We start from the raw sequence: 26,047 nt of genomic DNA, 5'->3' as shown, positions 1-26,047 counted from the left end.
ATTTTTTGTAGAAAAAGCCTGATTGAATGAGAAATACGGCCGATTTGTCGATATAATCCAATCATTTTCTTTGACTTACCAAAAACTGACGACAATTTTAAAACAGGAGATTTTTCCATGACGCACATATCCATTTACTTATAAATAACACGTTTTTATTCAAAATAACTGCAAAACATAGATTATAAATCATTTAAAACGCGCAGGAGAGATTTCTTGCTATCGACTTGTAACCTGATGATAACATCATCAAACTTTCTTCATCTTCTTGTAAATTGCTCATACTGCAGTTTTGATTCCATTGTCCTATTTTTTAAGATCTCCATCTTGTATTCCAATTTAGAAGTCTCTACTCCAAAGCTCTCCCAGTGGTATTTGCTGACTTAACAGAAAGAATGGTTGATCATTAATACTCAAATGATTCGGACCAGTATTAAGACTGTGTTAAAGGAATTAGTTTCGGGATATTAAAAATGTGTAAGTTTCGTAGATTCATTTTACGAGTTTCTGAATAAAACTTATAAGGGAGACTATTCATTGAGAATATTTATCACTCACATTAATAATATATAGATATCAACTAACCATAAATGCCCAGTCGTAATGAGATAGCTATTGCAAGGCCTGCCAGAAGTAACGAATATGACACTGTTGAAAACAAATATATACAATAAAAAAAACAAGAGAGCAATTCCCAAATGTATCGACACAAAGGTTATATGACTAATATGGCCAGTCAAGCTTTAAAAGAAATATAACATGAAAGTGTTTCCGTGTATTTTGAAAACTAGCAAAATCGAAGGCTGAATATAGTGAACTCAGGAATCTAAAAATATTGAAAAGAGTAAAAGTAATTGTCCTATTTTATCTATAAGAACTGAAATTTCGCATCCATTGGTCCACTACCTGACGAGAAACAACAACAACCCCAACAAAATCTTTCCATGCTACACAAAACAATGCAGAAATATTTAAACACAATTCTTTTGTCTCCCGTGTGTCGCCAGCAAAACTTGGATTTGTACACACGGGAGTTGTCAATTTATTTTAGTCCATCTATATTCTATACAATTATCAGATTAAAAAAATTCACGAAAATTTTTGGCAAATTTCTCCTGTTGTTTTGCAAAATTTGATTGCATTTCAATTTTTTGGTTTTCCGCAGCATTAGCGAGTGCTTCCAGTACTTGAATTTGCTTTGCAATGAAAGATTCCAGCAGAATTTTTATGTCTTCGAGATCAGAAGATATTTTCAATTCATCTAAAAAAAATTTACAAATTGTACTAAGAATGCACAAACAATTTTATTTAATAATATTATAAAACCTTTTTCTTCAGTTGGCATATTTTCATTAACCCCCATATCGTTATCAGCATCATCAGTCATTCTTATTGAACTGCAACACAGCAAAACAAATGCAATGTGCTTTCAATCGCAAATGTTATCAAATCGGAATGCTTTCCAGTGACTGGCCTTTTTACGTCAAACGTCAATTTTTCAAACCTCAAATCATTTTTAGGTATATTTATTTTCGTCGGATGTTACTACTTTCGTCTTCGCTCAAATTTGAAGGCTAATGCTGATTAAAATCGTATATATGCAAAGATCGTATCTAATGTTGTACGATACTATTAGTTACGCAATTACCGAGTCCGGTGGACCAATTTTATGATTCCGTCCCGATACTTATAATTTATATATACAACAGTATACAGTTTTGCGCTAACTAACACCAAAAATTTTTCAGTTTTGACTACAAAATTTCGATACCGGTGTTTACTATTATTTGCAATTTTACTAATTTGTCATCAGCGCATTTTTTAACGACTATAAGGCGCACCGTAATTATTGATTAAATTGGGGTTTTGTCCACACATTCGGCTATACGACGCAAGCGGCACTGGTTTTTAGTGTAGGAAATGAAGCACCACCGTACCGGCTAATGGAGCGCGCGATCCATTTTGGGGGGGGGGGGGGGGGGGGGTGTTGGGGGGGTTCAAAGTGCGCGTTGTGGTCAGTGAAATACAGCAGGCTTTGGGTGTAGGAAATGAAGCACTGTCAAATCCATACATTGAGGCGCACTGGCTAACAAGACGCACGATCCATTTTTAATAAAATACGGTTGGTTTTAGTGGCACGACTGATTCCTTTAACAAGTTCCAATCTCAAGACTTTAGAAAAATCAGATATTGTTTCCTTTTTAGAAACGTAATTTTATTTAAAAGACAAAACAAGCATGAAAATTAAACAACATCATCAAGAACTTGTGTACAAGAATACATCACCACACATTTAGTACTTTACATTATAGAGTTGGAGTCTTTTTTAAATACTCCTTATCAGTAACTCTCACTGTATGACATATCAGGATATTCATTTGCAACACTCGCAGAATCATCATCTGAATTGTCCTGTTGTGATATCTGTGAGAGAATCTCTTCACCTTGAATGTTTCTATTTTTTAAATTTCCAAGCCAAAACGCTTCTTGACAATTGTGGAGTGCCAACATACCCTTGACTCTAAAAAGTAGAGTCTCGAGACATTTTTTCAAAGGCGGTACTTGCTTCGCGAAAGAAACATCTTTAACAACTTTGGAGTGGCATGTGAGATGTTGAAGTTGTCTTGTCGTAATTTGAAGATGCTTTAAGATACTGATGACATCATCTTGATACAAGGGAAACATTTTTTCACATGTTGTCATCCCAGTTTTTATAAAACTCTCTATAAGAATGCGACCATATTTCAACGAAGTCAATATATTTGACTTGTGTTTGAAGTCGCGCAAAAGCCTGATCACTACGCCAACAACTTTCATAGCGTCATTCCACTTTAGCAGAAGTTCAATGCTTTCAGATTCATCATGTTTTGATTTGATACCAGGAATTTTACCAATTTCATCTGTCAAGATCTCGAAAAGGCAAGCATAGAGTACATGTACATTAGACCTAGTAAAACAAGGATATATGAAATCTTCCATGTCTGATTGTCCAAGTTTGCACAAGCCTTCATCCACAAAATGTCCGATTGTTGTCATGACGTCCTTAGAAGTTTGAAGGTTGTAGCGTAGAATCAACCCCAACATTTCATTTCTCTTTCCACTGGCATTTGACGCTTGTCCTGAAGTGGATGACCATTCCGTTTTGAGCATTGTTAAAGTGAAAGAATTAATGTCTGAATTAAGTTCTTCCTTTATGTCATTATCGTTTTCAAAATTTTTTATCACAAAAAGTAGTTTCGTAAGATTTGCTGCAGAATACAGCGATGTCTTAGTCACTGTGTTTTCAAAGTTTTTTAAATAGGAAAACGTTGTTTTCAGCAAATGTTCCATGGACGAGTCTTCACTTACATCTGTTGAAATTCTTCGACTAATGCTGTATAATATTGAGCGCAGCATTTTAGGGTCAGATTTGATACCTTTCCATGATATAATATGCAGTATAACCTCAATAAGTCGTTCATAGCAATCGATCAGAATGTTACTTTTTTCAAACTCAAAATCTTCAATTTCATCACCTTGTAGAGGAGTGCTTATGCTCTCAAGATGATTGCATAAATGTGGGAGCAATCTACAAGCACTTTTGCCAAATTCAGATGCGTTTATTCGGTCTAATTTTTCAAATCCGACATGAGTGGGGGTAGCTGAAAAAGGAGATATTTTTTTCTCTTGCAACTTGTAACAAACTTTGCTTTTTAGTTCTTGAAGAAGGTAAACCAGTTGGGATGGAAACAGCTGATTTTCTTTTTCACTATCAGTATTAATATTAACATTCAAATCAAACATTTCTTCACCCATTGCAATTTGAAGAAGTTGAAGCGCACTTGTATCCAGTTCTCGAAAGTACTGTGATTTTAGACTTCGAACATGAAATGCCACTTCTGTCTTTTTTGAAGATTTACTCGTCTTTTTAACGGTAGATACTGAGGTGTCATCTGCAGATTGGGCAGAGGTACTCATATCCACCTCTTCTTGAGTGGAAACAGAGGAGGTTTCTAGAGGTGCTGGCGTTGAGAATGAGAAATCAAGAATTGCCACAGGTGGGGAATATTTATGAATCGCTGGTACAAGGGTTTCCAGGATCTTTTCTAGCTGAATTATATTGTTAATTCTTATTAGTGCATGACAAAAACTGGATGCTGTCTTACTAAACATACTAATTTGCTCCCGAAACCAATTCAGAGCAACAAACAAGCTATTCAGAATCATCTTCTGTTCCGTTAATCCATACAATTTGAACGACTTGACATCAAGAGCAGAGTGGAGGACAACAGGGCCGAATGCAAAACTTGACGATTCAGATATATCGGCATTATTTGTTTCTTCTAACACTTTAAGAAGAGGACATAACAAAGCTTGACGATAATCACAAGCTTGAACTGAATGGAAAATTGGGATACTTTTGTCAGCATCGTTTTCTGAAATTGCAAACATAGCTTTCGTGTTCGGATCGTGTGTTTTTCTCAACATATCTTTTCCATTTAAAAAATTTTCATTCATTTCTTTGTGAAAAATTTTAAAGCACCGTTTGCTTAATCTAGAATCAAAATTTTTGGTAAAAATGTATGATAGTTCATCAAGATAATACGCTCTGATTCTATTATCCTGTATAGTGTTTTCTTCTAGTAAGTTGAGGATTGAAATTGCTGTTTTATATCCGCTCTCATCACAATTTTCCATTCTACCCAGAATACATAACATGTTCACGGCACCGATGATGCCAATGCAACGAAACTTGGTAGAAGTATGGGTGAGTTGTTTCCGAATAAGCATATGTAATTCATCTTCAATGGTAGGTGCTCTGGTTGTGGATTTATCAAAAGCAAGTCGACTTAATACCTCATAAACAAGTCTGATTTGATAGCAGGTTAATCTATCTATATGATCAAGTAGTCCTCTTATAAACAAAGTAAATGGAATTAGCAAAGAAAGATTGTCAACTGCCAAATTTCTTAGTATTGTAAGCGCAGTATCTGCTTCAGTCACACAAAAACTACCAACATGTTCTATGAGGCAGCCAATCACTTCCTGTCGACAATAATTATCCAAATAAGCAAATGAAGTTGAATACAAAACTGACCCAAAATGCTGTAAATTACTGCTATTCGAGCCTACAAACTGTGCTGCTAAATCAGCAACAGTAGAAAAGTAGGGAATCAAAACATGAGAGCACTCCTTGAACGTCATCAAAATCAAATCATCCGATAGAGTTCCTGATGAACATTTTGACTTCATAAGAGACATTGCTGATTTTTTATGAGTAGAATTACAATTTGAGCAAAGTAACAACAAACACACTAAATCCGTTGATGTGAATTCATCCTCTTGAATGTTTTTTAAAATTTTAATCCAGATATCTGCAACAAATGGCTGATATTGTGCAGCGTACAAAATAGCTTCAGCTGTAAGTCGGATACTACTTTCTTCAGACGCTTCTTTTCTGTTGGATTGACTTGACTGAGAACTCTGTGATAACGCGATAGGAGAAAACGTTAAATGATTCCTAAGGCACGAAATACTTCTTTCAGCGTTGTGTGTATTCATCGTTTGAAGAAGATATTTCACTACAACAGGAAGTTCTTCAATTTTTACTGTATGGAGCGATGCAAATATAGTCTGTTTCACATCATCCATTGTAGTGTCAGAACAATTTAAACAACAAAGCGTATCCAATATGGCGATTGTTAATTCTACATTCGATACTATAAGTTCTTTTAATCGCAGCGCAACCTTACTATGCAAGTCATCTCCCACAATTTCTGGTAAACTTGTTACAATAGCACAGGCTGATTGATATGACATATCGGAAGCAGCATCTAACAAACTAGTAGCAATTGATTCGACATCATCGATCACATCTAGCCAGCGTAATTGATTTAGAATTAGCTGAGGAACATTGATAGTTTCGTGTTGACTAGAGAACGAGTCTCTTCCCAACTGAAGGCTACTTGCTTCTTTATAATTCTCAAGTTTTTTGACTAACATATGAGCAACACTTGATTGTAGAGGCTGCGTTTTTAACATAAGTCGTATAACACTATCTTGTACTGCTGTTGGTGCGGAACCAACATTCTCATCGTCAAGCGTGTTCGTCGTTAGCATCATTCGGACAAACCTTTGCTCATCTTCAGCATATTTTTTAATTCCTTCGATAATGTCGTCAACAATTTCTGGATATTCTTCATGGCGTTTTATAACTTTCAAAAATTCTTTGAGAAAAATTGTTTGGTCTTGCTTGATTATATTTGGACTTTCGCCATTCATCAAAACGACACCACATTGTTTTATCATCTTTATAAATAAAGATTTTCCAGTGAATGCATCTGGAAATTGATCCATTTCTCCATCAGTTTTTTTTTGTTTTTGTTTAGAATTGTTGAACGTAGAGGATGGCCTTTTTGTAGTGGGCATTTTTATTCTATGATAGAATGAGCTTCAATATAAAATAAGATTAAATTTTAGATTAAAACATGGACAAAATGTCTAAATATGTACGTATTGAAAGCTCTGTGTGAGATACGCCTGAATACCTTCATACATGCAGACACTCAGTTATATTGATGCACCCAGTATATATAGATGCGAAAAAGCATAGGTATTGATTGCTTTACACAATATCCACATGTTAATATGATAAAATAATCACACCGACCAAAAGTTTAGATAACCAAAAAGCTTTAAATACTTGTGTTACAAAAATGAGAGAAAATAAAAATTTAGGTATTTGGTATAAAATAAAAAACTATTGAGTGTTTTCATTTAAAAACACTCCTCACATGGTGAAAAATATAAATATTTATTTACTCATTTGACATGATTCAATAAATGTAATGCAATAGTAAATACTCCTTTAAAATCCAAAGACATTTTCATAGATCTACAATTATATTATGATGATTGATGTCATAAATGACAGAATGAACACCCTACAAAAAATTAGAACAAGAACATTGATATGTGTTAACACTGCAATATGTAACGGCTCACACTTTTTAAGAATTACACATTATTGTCATAAACACATGCAAGGTTTTGTTTGAAATGGTTTTACATTAAAATTTTTAACATGACCAAATCCGAATATGTGCAATCAAAGGGGATTAACAGTTTAGAATCATTGCAGTTAGCCTTTCTAGAGATAAGCGCGATTTTACAGATAAAGTTTAGATTACAAATAAGTGATTTAGATTTAAGAATTTACATTATTCTGTCAGTTTAACTGAACAACATTGTTCATATAGTAAAAATCCAAAGAAGTAATATAGTAAAGGAAGAGTTAGGTATATGATTCCCAGATGTCTCAACATTTGGTTCAAATTTGTCTCTGAAATGAGAGAAACTGGCATGGTGACAAAATTGTCAATTCTGCGGATTGGAAATTCACAATCCATCACAAATTACGATTTGCTTAGAACAAATTACAGAATTACAGCAAAGGAATATGAGCCACAGTTGAAAACCTTGTTGCACTGAGGGTACTGATGATGAAACTATTCAATTTTTGAATTACTATGCAAGTAATTAAGAACCCAATTGCAGAATTGTACTGATATATTTCTTGTCAAGTATTTTTAAAACAAAAAAGATGGCATGTTAAAAATGGATTTACTAACGTAAAAATGTTAATATTCTGGTAACTAAGACAATAAGATACACCAAATAAAAAAATAAATATTGCTTATTTCAGTATTATCAATTTGAAAATCCGTAGAGCTTATTTTACATTCTGACATTGTTTGACACTAAATATGTGATAACTGCACTGCTTTTAACAGCCCAGTGTGCTTATGCAACTGTAATAGACAGCTAAAGCATGATATAGTGATACCGTACAATTTTCACACTGAAATTACCAAAAATTCTGAAAATGGAAATTTTCAACCTTGGACCATGATTACGTTCCAATGCGAAATCTTAGTTTCGTTGGCAATATTATTTTAGTAGCACTTACGTAATGATGTCCATTTTACATCTTTCGTTTTATTGCCTAGGGCCTTAGACTACATCACACATTCCGTGACATGGATTGTAATTTCACTTTCTTGCATCAGAAATCTGATTCGAGCTGTTGCGCCATTTTACAAACATTCGAGGGGAATCCCCAACTGAGCGGGAAATCATTATAGTAAACTTCAGCTGTAGCGAAAAAATGAATTGTTTGTTTAATAATTATTGAAATCACATTCGCTTATGAAAAAATAGTTGTGAGTTTATATATGATCTCGCATCCAAATCAGAATCATTTGAAACGTAGAGGTGAGTTTATTTTGGAGACTAACTGCATAAAAGAATCATTACTTGGTATATTTGCATTATAAGACGACATTTTTATTGCAGAAAAGCAAAGCAGAACTAATTATAAAAGTGATTTCTTAATTGTATTAGTATTATGTTCATCAGTATGATGCCGGTGTATGGGCTCGGTAATTACATTGTTAATTGAGTTTAATCGAGTTTGTATCGACCGAAGCAGTTGGAAATTTGAATCCGTCACTTCTATCAGTTATCGGGCACGGTGCGATAAGCGATACATCATCTTTCCTCCGAAACTACTGTAAGAATCGATTTCAAATTTTTTACAAGTTGGGGATTGAGAAAGTTGCTTAACTTTAACTTTCAATTTTTCGAGTTTTTCTGATTCTTACGGGCTCACTATTTCACCAAATATTTAAAACGCTCGTTTTGATAACGTTCAAATCAATACGCAAACAATTCACCTCGCATCGTCAGGATAATATCAGCGTGAAAGGAATTTCCACGTAGAATTTTTGTTAGCAAACGGAGACTTCCACAATTGCCAAATGAACGAATGCGAAGTAGGCCTAACGCCTATTTGGGGCAACAATCAAAAATTTCTTACTTTTCCAACTGCTGGTAGCCCGAGGCCAATATCGCCTGACCCAGCCACCCAGCATTTGTCTTTCCCCTTATGTCGGAAACAATTAATTGGTTAATATTACAATGTACGGCGAGTGGTTCAATAGATAGATAGTTCATTTTGAATAATATCTAATTAAGTCTTCTTATCGGCTTTCTTCTGACTCAAGATAAACATGAAACTTCTATTTTTTATTAAACTCGAAGAGTTGAAAGCTTTTTCTGGTTTGACAAACAAATAAATTTTTCTCTCTTTCATTCTCATTCAACGCAAAAAAATCGGCTCTATGGCGCCAACATACGGATAACTCATTCGCGTGATTGTTATCGCAAGCACGTGACGTCAAAGTCTGTCATTGGTGACGTTGCTTGCCCGGCTGTTTTGTTGTTATAATTGTCACTTCGCTTTCGTTGTTCCTGCATTTGCTGCAAATACTTCTTTACATAATGGGTTTGTTTGGTAAGACCCCGCAGCGAGATCCTAAGGAGGTTGTTAGGGAATGGTCTGCAAAAATGAGGAAGGAAAATCGTGTACTCGATCGCCAGATCAGAAGCATACAACGAGAGGAAGAAAAGGTGAAAAGATCAATGAAAATGGCAGCGAAAAAGAATGAAATGGACGTTTGCAAGGTACTGGCAAAAGAAATAATTCAATCTAGGAAAGCAGTTGGTCGTATATACACAGCTAAAGCTAACATTAGCTCTATTGAAATGACAATGAAAAACCAAGCCGCATTGGTACGAGTCTCTGGAGCAATGGAAAAAAGTACGGAAGTTATGAAAGCAATGCAGTCATTGGTGAAAATTCCTGAAATTCAGAAAACTATGATGGAAATGTCGAAGGAAATGATGAAAGCTGGAATTATTGAAGAAATGATGGAAGATACATTTGAATCAATGGAGGATCAGGATGAAATGGACGAAGCGGCACAAGATGAAATCGATAAAGTTCTTTTTGAAATCACAGCCGGAGCACTCGGTAAAGCACCTGACAAAGTCACAGATGAACTTCCTGAAATTGCTGGTCCTTCAACGGAAAATGTGGAAGAGGATAGCGAGGACGAACAAGAAATGCAACAAAGGCTTCAAGCATTGAGGAGTTAAATATATATAAAGCACTGTAAACTTATAATGGAGTGCCATATGCTGATCGCCTCGTCGAATATTGCCTTGATTTCTGCTCAAAACTGTAAAATCTTGTACATTTCGATCTCATCCCATCAGGCAATATCTCTGACCAAGACAATAGGGATGAAATTATCTTATCAATCGTTTTTATAAAATCTTCCCGAGTAATATGATAGTTGCGGACTTTCTCATGAAATTTTCTTGGGTCTTCCACCCTGTAAATTCAAGTATCTGGAATAATTAATTGGTTAGTCAGCGCCACGATATCAACTGTCATGCTTTATTATTAAACTCACTGAATAAATAGGCAACATCATAATATCAACACATAATATTACATTTTTATGTGTGCTAGATTAAAAAAAATTATCTCACATTTTATACTCAAGTTCTACTAGTTGGGAAGCATAAGTTTCAACAACATTAATTCATAAAAATAGTAATATTCTGATATGACGGCAAGAGGGAACTTGATTTCATATGACAGCATTTTATTCTGTTAGCGCCATTTAACGCATGGTGGAATTTTTCCCATTTTTAAAAAGTGTCGGTTTTTAAAACTCTTTGTTATGGTATATTAGAACAATTGCTATAAACTCTGAATATAACACTGAGATATCAAGGATGAAAACTTACGAAAAGTTGTAATTCAACAAAAGCAGCTAGCATTGTTATACACTTCCAAACGAATATTATTCCCATCCTTTGCTATCACCCACATTCAATTTGAAAAATCGTTGACATATAATATTATATAATATAACTTTCATGAATTTATCAATTGTGTGTATCCATCTCATTCCTGTTAATACGTGTAATTTTGTTTTGTAATGATACTTTTTTTTCTAATTACATATTAATTTTTCTTGCACTTGTGTATTGTTTCTATTGCGCATTATATTCCCAAAATTAGGGATGTAATAGAATTTTGTAAGTTGAAAAAAAAATACGATTTTAAGGGGTTGATTTTTTTCATATCTCAAATTTTTGGTTGAGGAGAATGAGCGTTATTAAATATTTGATTGTTTTTGACTGAACTAAGTGAAATCAACTGCTGTACTTTATAAGCAAGCGAATTTTGACAGTAATAATGCTAAACTTATATTTTTTATTTCACGTAGAATATAGGAAAAATATTATATTAAGGAATAGCATTTTTAGTAATAGATTTAAATGTGTAAGTCTTAACTTAATTGTGTGTTGTATAACATAATTGTATAGTTATGGCAACTGCTGTAACGGAAACAGCAATGGAAACTAAAGTACCTGTAGATACTGGACATATGGAAGTTAATAACTTATTTGCACCTCAAAATGATGTATTTGACATTGATGACGATGACCTGTCAATAACACTGAGAAAAGTGAGTTAAACTTTTATATTTTTTCTTAAGTATTTAAGAACATGCTTTTATACCAGGGGTGGGCGAGTTTTTTTGACAAGGGGCTGAAAATTTGGGCCACTTACACTGGCGGGCCATGTAAGTGTGACTGACGTTTTATGAGCTATATTTACAGTGTTACAAAAGCAAAAATTGAAAACAATAAGCCTCGTGCCAAAACTAAATTTAATCGCAATCCCAACAAATTCCTTAAGCTATTTTTCAGTTAAAACCTCGAAATTAGGTAGTTTGGTTGTGGCAGCTTCGGGCGGGCCATATTGAATTACACAACGAGCCCGATTAGGCCCGCAGGCTGTAGTTTGCCTATGTCTGTTTTATACGATTGTTAATTTTATACAGGATGTTCTTGTGAGTCCTAATGATGATGAATACGATCAACTCATAAGACAATTGAGTCAAAGGATAGCGGAAAACCAAGGAGAATGTGTTTATGCTATCGGAGAAAGTGGTACGTATTATGAAAATATATATTTTTACTACGTCGACATGACTCGTTTACATGATGATATATATATATGCCCTGCATCTGATATGCCAAATTGGTTATTTCCATGTGAATATATTTAAAATGACTGTATTCCTAAGGAAATATAATGTTTTATATATTAGTGACTCTTTTGAAGCCATATTTTGACATCTAAAATAACGATTGTGATATGATTGTTGGTAACGATAATGTTCGGTGCTCCAGAAGTGTGTACCAATATGGGGGTAACTAATTTTGTTCGCCTACTTTATATCAATTTGTGTAAAGGGACAGAGGCCTATGGGACAGTCCCCGAACTCAAATAAGGAAAATCGAAATGAAATTATGGCCTAACCATAACCTGGTACACATACGGACTCTTAATATAACTAAAACAAGGAAAATCGGAAGAAAATTATGGCCTAACCTTAATCTGGTACGCATACTACAGGAGTACCTAAACCAGTAATGTCGATATCAATATATTTGTATATCTCTATTTGTGATCAATAACTTAGTCTAATTAATTAGTCAGTCTGTATCAGTGTTAACTCTAAGGAAATTATGAGTGCGAAAGTGCTTCGCAGTCAAAAAAAAAAGTGCGAAAGTGCTTTTTCTGATTTTAACTAGTTAGGTGCCCTATCTTTCGTTTAAACTCATTTCAAACAGCATAGATACTCGAAAAAGCGCTCCTTCCGTTAATATTGTGAATTGAAGTCTTTCCGTTAACAAGTTTCGTTTAAACTCTTGTTAAAAACAAGCGAATTCATCAAAGGTAAAAACAAGCGAATTCATCAAAGGACACCTGATAAGCACACTTGTCGGGAATAAAAGTTCCGTGCAATCAACCACCAGCGTCAGTAACGAAGCGCACTCCCGCCTGAACAGACAAGCCTTGCAAACTTGTTTCTTCCATCTAACAGACACCGATTGATACATGCAGATATTAGTTACTACCGGCCATAGCTAGGGAGGGGGATCATTTGTACAAAACCCGGGCAAAATGACATCCCCATCACCAATATCGCTTTAGTATAACACGCTTCCTCGTCCGAAAGAATATGCTTGAAAGTAGTCAGCCCTCTTCCCTTTTAAGAGATTGGTTGACGTCATGTTTCTCCGGCCAGTTTTTCTTTGGGAAATAACCAAGATCACCATGAAAGTACCGCTGTTTTTATAGATAGAGTGACCTACTTTCTATCGAAGATTTTTTTTCCGAAATATTATGCAAGATCACTTTGAAATCCCATTCTTGAGCTAGCTTGGCCTAATTTATATTATACTGTCTCACGGATTACGCTAAGACGTGTAATTTCCAAATATCGACTTGCATTGGTTTGCGTGCCAGTTAGTTCAAATCGGGTAGAAAACATCATATATTTGCAATTTTTTTTTCAGAAATGCCATGTACTTCCAGCATTTATAAATAACGCTGTCTCTAATGCTGCAGACCTAGTATGAAATATTCGCATCTCAACGCCACTTTCAATTACACTAATAGTAATGATGACACCAAAGAGTTTTCCTTTGCGAAGGTACAGGAAATACAACAGGGTGATTCTTGAAAAAAACATGAATGTAAAAAATAAACCCAAATAATTTTGAGTGTGACACGAAATACCAATCCATTTGATAAATCTTTTTTAGTCGACCACGTGAACGCCGAAATCCTGGAAATTAAAGTTGAAAGAGAAGTACGCATTCTCACATAAATAATCGCGATATATAATCGTTCATGTGCACAAATCTCACATGTAGCATCGGTTAGTTGTGCATGAAATGTAAAACTCTTATGTGTGTGTGTTTCAATTTCAATAAAATCAAATTCGTTTTTCCATGCACCATTACTTGTAATTTCAATATTAATTGCGTTCCGAGTTTGTAAAGTTTAGAAACCTCTTGTATATACCATTACCACTATTTTGATTGGCTAAAGAAAGATAACACGTAACCGCTTTTCGGCAACATGGTATTCGTTTTATATCTGCTTTGAACAGAGAAAAAAACATGTGCCCTCTCAGTCATCTGATCACAATCGAAAATCCGTATTCATTTTTTCGCGATTTCGGCAATCGTTATTATTAAGGGTTTTCGTCGAATAAACATCGTTCTGTTAATTAAATATTTCAGGCCATGTTCTTTATATCCTGCCATAATTAGCAAATCTTTATTAAGCAACCCATGATTATAAAATAGCTTTGCTTATCATTTGTTGCTGAATCTTGTGCTATCGCTTGTCAATTATAGCAGAGACGTAAGGAACATATTTGAAAAAAATTTTAAATTTTAAAATTAAACATATTAAAAATGTTTATAAAGAAATTAGCCACGTTATCAGCGCCAACTAACAGAAAATAACTTACCATAAATCACAATTAAAATTCAGTCGGTAATAAATGGCGCTAAGGTGATGCCATACAGAACAAAAAGATTTGGTCGCGAGAGTTACCTTAGATGACCGTATAACGATGTTGTTTTATAAGCGGAAGGTAGAACAATCAAATTTAATAAAAAAAAACGGGGGTTACGACACCCGTAACACATCAAGTTCATTAGACATCTCTAAAGACTTCTAAGTTGGTTACTCGATTACACTATACTATCAACACTTATTACACCTGTTCGAGTATTCCGGACAATTTCGAATTTGAAATAAACGAAAACTCAACATATCATAATTAATACACAAAAGTAAAATAAACATTCATCGAAAGAGTTATTATTCAAGAACAACAACATAATCGTATAATTCCGCCCAAACCCCGATGTTCGCAAGTGAGATGATAAATAAATACTTTCCGTGTATTCGATAAATCAACTTCTGCAAACAGTCTTGGTGCAAAATATTTCCATTCAGTGATATGCTTACAAATATTCTCTGCCTTAATATCATAACCTCGCCTATAGGACTGGGCAAAATATTCGTATCGTTTCAATTTCATACTTTGCGCCAAAAAAGGCACCAACAAAGCTTCCTAATTTTAGAAGAGTCAAAATAAATAGACTATTCGAAATAAATATCCCAGATTTCAAACTCCGTATATTGGCAGCATGAATTAGCCGTTTCATGTAGGAGCCGCACATACAATTGATTGTCGAAAATTAAAAGGTAAATTGACGTTCCGAGAGCCCACACATGGTATAACATGTACAACATGTACAGGCTATAACCAGAAAAAAATGACAATTCATAATCCTTTTAATGTGCTTTCAATTAGCTCGTTAGTGATCCCTCCCATCCTTGGCCAAGTAATGTTTCGAAAATGTGAACCTCTCACTCAGCCATGCATGGCGGGTGGAGTGTTGAAATCGTGAACAAGAGTATAACGTAAAATCAATCGTGAATTTCGATGTAACAACGCACACTGTCGCCATCATGAATTGCGCCTAGGAACATCGGAAATGATTAAATTCGTGATATTTTGTGTATTTTTGCACCAATAATTAGGGCGTGATTATCAAAATGGTGAATTTGCAAATTCCGTAAATAAAATTGTAACATTTTAGCTAGAATTATCACCGGGCAGGGGCGCACGCAGCCAGAATTTTTTTTAACGGGAGATTAGGGGGAAGTTAAAACATTACACCAAAACTGCAATTCGCGACGACGTAATGCGTTTATAACTAAAATGTAAGGTCGTTCACGGCGAAATTTCGCAGTTACGTGTAGCCCGCCTTTCTTTGCCCAACGGTCCGAAGTCCTATTTTTAAACATCGACCATTTATCCGTAGTCAGCGGGCATCCGCATCTAGAAATGAAAAACATTAAAAATCGCGAAAATTAAATTTGGAGAGATCTATAACTCGCAGATGTCAGTAGTGTCATCATGGTTTATATGTACAAAAACACGCTCGCATGTAGCGACGATCAAAATCATGAAAATGTGAAACTATTACTTGAAAATTATTGTTAATGAAGTTAAATTTTTATTGTCATTCAATGATTATTTCATAATTTTGTCATAATCGAAGGCTGCAGTAAATTTTTTGTCGCTGCGATCGTGTTGTTAAACTATATTAAAGCATGTTTTTATTCACTAGCAAATATTAATTCTCACGTAACGGCGGACATCGTAGTTTGGTTTTTATATTTCGGATAGAATTGTGAATTCACATCGGCGAAGATTTTAAAGACAACTATTAATGAGCGCATTCACAACGAAAATTGATTTTGTTCTGATTTTTATCTTCTGTGTAGGATTTGTATCAGTTCGTAAATTACCGTCCCGAGTTTAAGCGAACAATAATATTATTACTGACCCCGGGATGCGATATTTGTGAAGCAGATAGTTGACATTTCTATGCTTTTAATTTTAGATCGTGTCTGTGTTACTTTCGTATGAAATAATAATTGAAAAACTCCGCAAATTGGTTATCTCTTGAGTACTCAGTGTTAAGTATTTACGTAACTCAGCTTTGGGTTAAAACACTGATAGTAACTAAACACGTGAATAAATCGGCAATAATGGCATTTCGACATGGTCAAAATAATATTTCTCACCAATATCTCATGAAAGTTCCATAAAATACATTATTTACTTGTCTTACTTATCGACGTTTCTAAATTTACAAAAACGATGTTGACACGCTTTATACAAAATCGTTTCAAATTTATTGTTTCTACATGTTAGCGATAGCCGTCTGGTTAATTCTTACCCGTAACTCATTGTAAAGTAATGTTAATAAATTGTGTTTTGCTTTCCAATGCGCGGTTAACCTCGGTTAAATTCGTTCGTTTTCCGGAATTGCAATCAACAATTACACATTTCTTATTTATCATTATCAATACCGAATAAAAAAAGATAACATATCGTGAAGACGAAAAAAGTCGTTGAAACTTGAGTTGAATTAGTTGCAATTAGCGCCTGATTAGGCACCAGAGCACTCGAGCCCAATGTTTTTAGCATTAGTCGCATATGTAAAATATCCTTAAAGAAGTGCTGTTTATTAAAGTCATCTCGTCTTATGGCCACGCAGAAATGCCTTTATTGCCGAATTATTTAATCACAATTTTAAATCAACATTCAGGATTGGCACAATCTCAGATTTGCGAGGTTTATCTGTAAATTAATACAGACACCATAAAAAAATTATAAAAGTTAATTATTGTATTAAATATTTGCATTCCGGCATCGATAATAATAATACCATTCGCTTTAAATTGGGACAGTAAATTTACAAACGTTGATAGGTAATATCAAGTCAACGCAAATGTTTATTTTAGTTTTGAAATTTGTCGTTGATGCCCTTAACAGCTGTTGCCGATGTGAACGCACGCGTAAGCCTGGATTGCCAAACCCAGGATATAGTCGCCAAAACGATTGCGGTGACAAAAACAATTAGCTATTATAACGAAATTAACCAGTAGAAAAGGCTTCCTTGCTAATTTTTCGACCGACGTTCCAGACTCCTGCTGTGCATAAAAAATATTCCTCATTCGTTAAAAATATTCAATTCGAAAAAATATTCGATTTTGCCCACCCCTACTCGCATATTAATGAGGAAATAGTTTAGATTGATTTTTGACCCTGGTCTGAGTTTGATTTATCGTGAATGACTAGACTAGCTAATACTGAATATCGCAAAATTCCGCGAAACGCCATTTGCTTTTAACATTCGTGGTTACAATAAAATGGATGTTAAATGTTAATACGAGGTATGTATTTTGTCAATTTGGCGATTTTGCAAATCTGTGAGATGCTGCTAAAAGTTTCTTCTAATTTACCAAACAATGGCCCAAGTTTACATTCCATTACTAAACAATGTCGTGTCGAGTATCAGAAATTCCTGAATGGCTCCAGTAAATTCACTAAGAAGAGAACACAGACCTGTCAAACCAGTATTAGAAAATCGTGTAATTTGGTCACAATTCATCGATGTCATTGAAAGTCACATGACCACTCTCGTTTAGAGAAACGCACTGCCTTGCATGCGGACATCTGGTTTCAAAGACGCCGCCGAGCGTTTTCGCGGTCGAAGCGGAATCGGTGTGCTTGTATAATAATCATATTATAAACAAGAATTTTGCCATTAATGCAAAAGCTTTATCTTCCATGTCTTCACCACATAGGTTAGAATTCCGTTAAATATCGTTATGATATGCAGAATTGAGTTACAAAAGTACTAGTATGTTACTTAATTGTCAACTTAATACGCACACAAAAACATTTGTCAACTTTGAATTTTTATTCCATTCAAAATCAAAAAAAGTGCTATTTCTCTTCAAAATCGGAAAAAAGTGCTATTTCGCGGTCCCTAAAAAAAGTTGCGAAAGTGCTTCGCAATTTTCGCAAAAAAGTGCGCTAATAGTGAACACTGGTCTGTATAATTAAATACAATGTCTTCTCACAGAGGATGATACTGAAAGTGGATTGAATAGCGAAGAGCTTGAACATTCAAAAATAACTCTGGTTAGTATGGCCGCAACAAATGAATGTGATTGCACATTTTTACGAGAACGCCCTGCTAGCAAAGGAAAAGTGCACGAGTTTTTAATACGAAGACAACATGACGAGACTGATTTTTTAGAAGTCAAGTAAGTATGATTGATTGCGAGTAATATAATAACTTTATATCTCAACAAGTTTGGACCTCGTCAAATTTACTGTGCAGTCTGATTGTATCATCTTAGAGTTCTCCATCTATGATTAAGCTAAATCATGTTTGATGAATATGTAAATATAAAGTAATGAAATTACTAAATCTGGGTATTTTGATTGGTCTCTGTGAATAAGTAGTGGGATAATGACGTACCGGTATCAGTTTAAGTTTACAAAGTCACATGACTAATGAGCTGTAATTTAGTGATTCATGTAGTCATAGAGGTTCTATTTATTCATTGTGATGAAACAATCACAAAGAATATGACACCTGTACTATTTCATAGATATAAAAATTATTACCATTATCTTTATTTTTCATTCTACTAGTTAATAATCTCCTCTTATTTTTTTAATGGATTCTAACTTATCGTGTTAGTAGCTTTCATGTATGACTTTGTTAAATTTTATCGAGAACAAATGGTGTTAAAATTATATACAGAGGTGATGAATGCTAATTACCGTACTCTTCAAGTTCATTTAAGTAATAATAAAAAATAAATAATAAAATTGATCATAAAGTTTGGAATCGTTTTCTAATGTCACAATCTTAACTGTCACAATCTTCTGAACAGTATCCTAATCATACTTCTAATTTTTATTCTTTTTTATTTAGAGTTGCAGTTGTTGGGAATGTAGATGCAGGGAAATCAACACTACTTGGGGTTCTAACGCACAATGAACTTGATAATGGCAGGGGCCATGCTCGACAGAAGCTTTTCAGACACAAACATGAAGCAGAATCAGGAAGAACCAGTAGCGTAGGAAACGAAATTCTAGGATTTGATAGCGGTGGAGCTGTCGTCAATAAACCTGACAGTCATGGTGGGTTGGAGATTGTAAAATTAGTGACATCAATATACCACTTTATTTGCTATTTTTGATTACTTTATCTCACTTTTATGTATACAAATACAATGCTTTTCTCCCATCTGATTGTAAACACTACATGGTAATGTGAGAAAAGACGATGATGTATGACTATTAAATAAAATACCACAGGTTGTATATTATCCCTGAAGGAAGTAATGTCAATGAAATACCAGTAGCTTGTATATGTGAAAAGCCATTTATACAATTTGAATATCCTTTATAGTATTATGTGTTATTTGTGATCTGAACAAAACTGGCCAGTAATTCAATGTCATTGAATCCATATGATTTCGATCACTCTAAGATACCTTAGCTACGAGACAAATTTGCTAACTATTCGTATAAATAAGAATAACAAAATCGCTTTCCACGAAATAACAAGTATATTTTTGAGCTTTCGATATGAAATAGTCCGACTTTTTCAGACAAAACAAGTTATTAAGAGATAAGTTAATCAAATAGAAATATCTTGTTTCGTCTGAAGATTTCAGACTATGATATAACGAAATCTCACAAATGTTTTCTCTTTTTATCATTTTAATACTATCTCGTATCGAACATCCTTGTGGCAAGAGTCACATACGTTTTCGAACTAAGAAGTAAACAAGGGGAAAGATACCAAATATCCTAGTAATACACTCTGTAAATGTTATAATTATACTTTTAAACCTATTTTTCAGGTGGACATATTGATTGGAGCATGATTTGCCGACAGTCATCCAAAGTTATTACATTTGTTGATCTCGCTGGACACGAGAGATATTTAAAAACCACTGTGTTTGGGATGACCGGTCATCTACCAGACTTTTGTATGTTGATGGTAAGGCATTGGGGTTTAAGTTTTATTAGCATCAATTACTAGTCATTTTTTGACAATTATTGATTTTTCAGATTGGAAGCAATGCTGGTATTGTGGGAATGACTAAAGAACATCTGGGCCTCGCACTAGCACTCAACGTCCCTGTCTTTGTTGTCGTTACTAAAATAGATATGTGTCCACCTAATGTGTTACAGGTACGCTTGTTTTTATGCAACGCTTGCTTACGGTTTGCCACTCTGAACAAGGCCCTGTATGCCAATCAATTATATGCTAATTTTTGGTGTATATTATTGTTTCCTGAAAGTGCATAATCAGCGCAAAATATCATACAATTTTATTTGTCGTAATCTTTTGCTTTAGCAATTCAACAAAGGGTAATCAGTTAATTCAGATTCCATAAAACAAAATTGATTCATATTCCTGCAATGATATGCGATCCTTTCAGAACACTGAGGGGCTAAATTCATCAAAGCATCATTTTTTGTATGTTTTTGATAAAAAAATACCAGAATTTTCATCCAAATAAAACAATTGTCATATAATATCACAATTTGGGTTTTTATGAGAAATAAACGGCATAATTTTTTATACGCTGGAGTACTTTGTGCCCCATCATTATTATAATGACGGTTAATCTTCACCGTTTAATCCCTTTTTTCTTTCAGGAAACTTTGAAACTACTTGTTAAAATATTGAAATCACCTGGATGTCGAAAAATTCCTGTTCTTGTTTCTAATAAAGACGATGTGATTGTTACAGCGACAAATTTTACTTCCGAAAGGTTTGTTGTTTGTATGCTATTAGAGCTTGACTTCACATGTGGGGAAGCTTTCTATACAATGTGATATTTGCTTCTACTTTACCATGTTATAAGATTTGTACAATAATTTTTCTCTGTCGTGGAGCATGAAATAAAGGATCATTTTGAATAATTTAGGCCAAATTAGTTTTATATACCATAAATTATTTGGGGGTTCGGTCCATCATAGGTTATTTTTAGTATTAAAGATATATTTTTCCGCAAACTGCCATGATCATATAAAAAAAAATTGTGTTTCAAGGGCAAAATAGATATATGGATTATTTTCTAATTCTAAGCTGGAGTTACAGTTATGTCACACGTCAAAATAATTATTTCTGATTATCAACTAACATAAAATGAGAATACCGTAACATAATCTTTACCAGAAAATCATAAGTTGATTTATGAGTTTCCGTTTTTTAAAAAAAAGATATTACAAGATAAAACGATTCAGCTAAGATAGCAGTTAGGCGTAACTTGACATATTGCATAACATTCTTTTCAATGTGTTTTGTAAATTTTTTGTTCGCAGGGTTTGTCCTATATTTCAAATCAGCAACGTCACAGGATTAAATTTAGATCTCCTCAAAATGTTTTTGAATTTGTTAAATTGTCGGACGAAATTCAACGAAAAAGAAAAACCAGAATTATTAATTGATGACACTTTTTCTGTACCAGTAAGTATAATAGGATAGGATTTTCATATGTTTCCCAGCGATGAGAAAAGCTGTGAAGATGGTTTGATTGTATGACGAATCACGACCTCACATCCGGATACCAGTCCTTTTTTGGGTACAGGAACAGTGAACTAGTTTATATACCTGACATGGGCGAACTACGGCCCGCGGACCAAATCCGGCCTATTGGGTAATTCAATCTGGCCCGTCTGATGCTGCCATGACTAAACTAAAACCAAATTTTTATGTTTTAGCTAAAAAAAATACCACAAGGAATTTGTTAAGATTGCGATTAAATTTAGTTTTGGCACGAGGCTTATTGTTTTCAAATTTAATTTAACACTGTAAATATTGTTCATAAAATGTAACTTTTTACGTCACATTGGCCCGTCAGTCTAGGTGGGCAAAATGCATAGCCCCTGGTCAAAAACCCTTGCCCACACCTGTTATTACTCACTGAGACAATTAATTGGTATACATTACTTTAACTTGTGATGCTTTTAACTGCCATGTAACACTTTTTGTGCATGTCTATAGGGTGTGGGCACTGTCGTATCAGGAACGGTTCTCCAAGGTTTGATTAGAGCAGGAGAAACATTACTACTGGGTCCTGATGCTCTCGGGAAATTCGAACCAATCCAGATTAAAAGCATACATCGAAAACGAATGGCTGTACGAGAAGTACGTGCTGGACAATCTGCCGCACTTGCACTTAAAAAGGTATAAGAATTTATTATGAACCCTTTTGCATAGAAATGTTATTAGAATTGAGATTGAGAACATATATTGATTACTATATCATAAACTTTCATCACTTGTAGGCCCCCTGCTCTTATTTTCTCCACCATGTTTAATAATGAAAAGCAAAAGAATGAAAGCATTACAGTCAAAAAATTAACAAATTGCAGTCAGTTTTGCCTAATTAACATAGTCCTTGTGAATTGTACACAGTGAAAGCCTTAGCTCGGGGGCCTCGAAGGCCCAGTTTTAAAAACCCTGGTTTATATGATATTCTTTACAACAACCATAGGTTATTTTGAAATATGTCTAAGGAATTTATATTCACAAAAATAATATTATTTTTGTTTTGCAAAATCAAGTTTTATATCAAATTTTACAGGGTGAAATTGGGCATACAACATGCTTTGCTACAATTATCGATTTAGCATATTCAAAATTGAAATTATATGCTATCTAGCTATTCAAATATGAACCTTGCATGTTTTTCCTATTTTAAATTATATATGTTCAATCAGATCAAAAGGGCGAACATTCGTAAAGGTATGGTGATGGTTGATCTCAAGTCTAATCCAAAAGCAGTCTGGGAATTCCATGGAGATATATTGGTTCTACATCATCCAACAACGATAAGCCCCAAATATCAAGCGATGGGTAAGTTCAGAATCACATTCTTACTGTTAAAGTTTATCCTCCATTGCGCTTCGAATATTGAAAACGCTCATTAACACCTTGCATAAGATTTAATCCTGTGAGTGATGATTGCGCAAACTCTTTTTTCTGTTGCCAAGTTGTTCGCATAAGTACCAATCTGTGACGTCTAACTTCAATAAGTTATGCAACCAGAAATTCCAAGCTGGTTTACCTAGTCTCAGAAACTCGTAAAACTTCATCGGTCAGAATTGTCGCCCATAACTTCGCTCAAGTGACCTTCGTTTGCGAGTTTCACCTTGCGTCGGGGATAATTGCTTGGAAAATGAGATCTTAGCCGAGCGACTGCTGTTTCAGCTGTGCTATCAACTTTATATCATTATCATGCTTGACGGGTTTCTGAAAAATTTTCTGGCTTTTATTATCACCTTTGGAAGAATGAAGTCACAATTCCTGGAATCTAGGGAATTGAAAAATATGTCTCCGACTCTGAGACGTTTGAAATTCGGGGCCTGTTCTGACTCCAAAAGGTCTGGTTTCAGCATAAGGCATGGAAGTACTACACAGGCAATCTCACTTTGTGATATAAAGTATAAGTAAAAATTTTAATCCAATCTAATAAAACGATATTGTGTATTATAGTTCACTGTGGAAGCATAAGACAAACTGCCACTATACTACGAATGAATCACGATCATTTACGGACAGGAGATAAAGCTTCTGTCAGTTTTAGATTTCTTAAAAATCCAGAATTTCTTAGAGTTGGACAAAGATTCGTTTTCAGAGAAGGAAGAACAAAAGCAGTGGGAACAATAAACGAGGTATTCATGAATTGATGTTTTTTTCATAGCTGAGCAAGTCCAAAGTCCTAAAACAGGTTGACTTACAAGTCGAGGCTCTGCACTCTAGTTGCAAGTCATTACAGATTTCCTAAACAGCAATAAAATGGATAGACGTCATATTTACAGTATGATATGAAACTTTCCATCTCATGTTAAACAATTCAGAATTTTGTTTTGGGGGGAGTTCAGGAAAGTATGACTCCAACTCAAATTAAAACATGCCAGACTTAGAGTCCACAATTGTGTTTGAGTATTCAAGCCTCACATTTTCTCAAATCATGTCCGTTTCCCTGTTATTTTTAACCCAGTTTATTAATTATATGGTTATTTACTTCTAAATATCCTATTCTCCAGCTTGTGTTTGATGCGCCAGCATATCAAAGTCACCTAAAAGCATCAAAAAACGCACGACAGATGGCTCTACATCGTCATTTTCAACTGCCATCCACATCTTCAACCAATCGCACAACACATTCCGCGACCGGTCGAACGTCGCCAACAGTTGCCGAGCAACAACAACAAGGTTATCAGAAAAACCCTGAACAACGAATGGCAGGTCGGCGGAGAGGTGGAAAGAAGCAATATGACAAGCGGGCAGATGATGCCGAAATAGTTGAAACAGTAATTTCAGAATCCGATGTAACCAAATAACTTTGAAAAAAATAGTTTTTTTGTCCGTACCCATTCATGTCAGGTTTATATTTTAAGGTTCTTTCTTGCTAATCGTTCAATATTCTATTCAAAATGATCTACTATTTCAGGTTTCAAAAAAGTATATTTCAATGTATCGTAATTATTTTGTCACAAAGGTAGAATCCAATATCAACCCAACACACAACGTTTCTGCCACTTATGTATTGTCCTTTTTGTCGGTTGTTTCCTGAATGCTGACACTATTTACTCTCTCTACCTAGAATTACGAATCATTATTAGCGTACAGATTTAGTTATTTAGATTTCTTTGTGAAAATTGAGTGAAAACACGTATTCTTCTATTGGTGATAGGCCAATAAATTTTTAAAATTTTCTTGTCTTTTGCGCATCGTGCTCAAATGTTCTTTCTTCGTGTCGTGAATACAAAATAAAGGTATATGTTTCAAAACTTCTGGTGTTGATCATATTGTCATTCTGTTCCGAAGACTATTTTCAAGATGGTTTGTGGTGAAAAAAGGTCACTCACAGATAAAGAAGTGAAGAAACTTGTCCATAGCTGATGTTAAATTGAAAAATGCGAAGAGCTAATGAAACCGTACATGCTTATTTGTGCAAGATAAGTTGATCCGCTGTTATTAAAAAGCACTGAAAATTGTTGCTACCGATACCAAATGATATATCTATTACATTCAACAGGCTTTAATTCTAAACTAGTTCTCATTGCCTTAGTGAAGCTGTATGCTCCAGTTGAACTGTGGCCTCTGCTTTTGGATGGATGAATCATTATGTGATCTTGTCTACAAATTTACTTTGTCGAACGAGTAAATATATATTTTGACTCAAAAACTCTTTTTTTGATCAATTTGATTACCAATATCAAAGGCTGGCACTCCAGAAGTATGTGTACCAATATGGAGGCAACTAATTTTGTTTGCCTCCTTTACACCAAGTTGTGTAGAGGGAGTGAAACCTATGGGCTAACAGAGACAGTACCCAAACTCGTAATATAACTTAAAAAAGGAAAATCGGAATAAAATTATGGCCTAAGCTGGTACACACGCTACGGGATTAACTAATTACCTCCATCTTATTAGAGCACAAATCAAGTGATCAGTATGGTGGGCATAGTAAGAGGTAATTGAATGATCATAATAAGCAGGTAGAATTTACTGATTCTACTGAGCCATATATGCACAGCAAAGTGCATGGTTTCGATTGATTAGCAACCATGAGTAATCAATCATTTTTACTTTCAATGCTCTAAGTAATGTAAGTATCCGTAATGTATAAGTAATGTATCTAGGACAGGAGTCGGCAACCTTTTTGTCGCTCGCAAGCCAAACTTAAAGATTGTAAGTCATTGGCGGGACACACATATTTTTGGAAAGTTAATAACCGAACGGATTACCGATGAATCACATTTTTTCACACAGACCAGAAGTTAAATTTCAAGCAGCGCGCGAAGACTGATCATTTGAATATTTTCTGCGCCATTGAACCATTTGCACTTAGCATCAACTT

At 34.6% G+C, this 26,047-nt stretch overlaps 3 protein-coding genes across 3 annotated transcripts; 2 read left to right on the top strand and 1 right to left on the bottom strand.

Annotated features, from left to right (window-relative positions):
• Positions 1–2,183: 2,183 nt before the first annotated feature.
• On the bottom strand, positions 2,184–8,043 carry LOC120333124 (Fanconi anemia group D2 protein-like). Its single transcript, XM_039400474.2, has 2 exons — positions 7,949–8,043; positions 2,184–6,430 (listed from the first exon to the last, which is right to left on the bottom strand). Exons 1-2 carry the CDS (start codon positions 7,960–7,962, stop codon positions 2,341–2,343), a joined length of 4,104 nt encoding a protein of 1,367 aa, XP_039256408.2. The 5' UTR covers positions 7,963–8,043; the 3' UTR covers positions 2,184–2,340.
• Positions 8,044–9,190: 1,147 nt separating this feature from the next.
• LOC120333126 (charged multivesicular body protein 3-like) lies at positions 9,191–10,936 on the top strand. The gene has a single exon (XM_039400476.2). It carries the CDS (start codon positions 9,322–9,324, stop codon positions 9,976–9,978), a length of 657 nt encoding a protein of 218 aa, XP_039256410.1. The 5' UTR covers positions 9,191–9,321; the 3' UTR covers positions 9,979–10,936.
• Positions 10,937–11,079: 143 nt separating this feature from the next.
• LOC120333125 (GTP-binding protein 1-like) lies at positions 11,080–24,974 on the top strand. Its single transcript, XM_039400475.2, has 12 exons — positions 11,080–11,366; positions 11,745–11,853; positions 18,223–18,406; positions 19,087–19,295; positions 20,024–20,163; positions 20,235–20,357; positions 20,829–20,944; positions 21,498–21,642; positions 22,180–22,362; positions 22,899–23,034; positions 23,674–23,852; positions 24,228–24,974. The coding sequence occupies exons 1-12, from the start codon at positions 11,226–11,228 to the stop codon at positions 24,522–24,524; spliced, it is 1,962 nt and encodes a 653-aa protein (XP_039256409.2). The 5' UTR covers positions 11,080–11,225; the 3' UTR covers positions 24,525–24,974.
• The last annotated feature ends 1,073 nt before the right edge of the window (positions 24,975–26,047 follow it).

This window comes from Styela clava, chromosome 13 (genome assembly GCF_964204865.1).
Source record: "Styela clava chromosome 13, kaStyClav1.hap1.2, whole genome shotgun sequence".
Classification (NCBI taxonomy): domain Eukaryota; kingdom Metazoa; phylum Chordata; class Ascidiacea; order Stolidobranchia; family Styelidae; genus Styela; species Styela clava.
Note: the sequence above shows the minus strand (reverse complement) of the source record. Positions and strands in the feature narration are given on the sequence as shown.

Bases quoted from the DNA above. Each gene is read 5' to 3' on its own strand.
- LOC120333126 (XM_039400476.2), top strand. From the start codon at position 9,322: ATGGGTTTGTTTGGTAAGACCCCGCAGCGAGATCCTAAGGAGGTTGTT.
- LOC120333125 (XM_039400475.2), top strand. From the start codon at position 11,226: ATGGCAACTGCTGTAACGGAAACAGCAATGGAAACTAAAGTACCTGTA. The intron at 22,363-22,898 runs GTATAAGAATTT...ATGTTCAATCAG, and splicing joins CCGCACTTGCACTTAAAAAG to ATCAAAAGGGCGAACATTCG. The intron at 23,035-23,673 runs GTAAGTTCAGAA...TGTGTATTATAG, and splicing joins CCCCAAATATCAAGCGATGG to TTCACTGTGGAAGCATAAGA.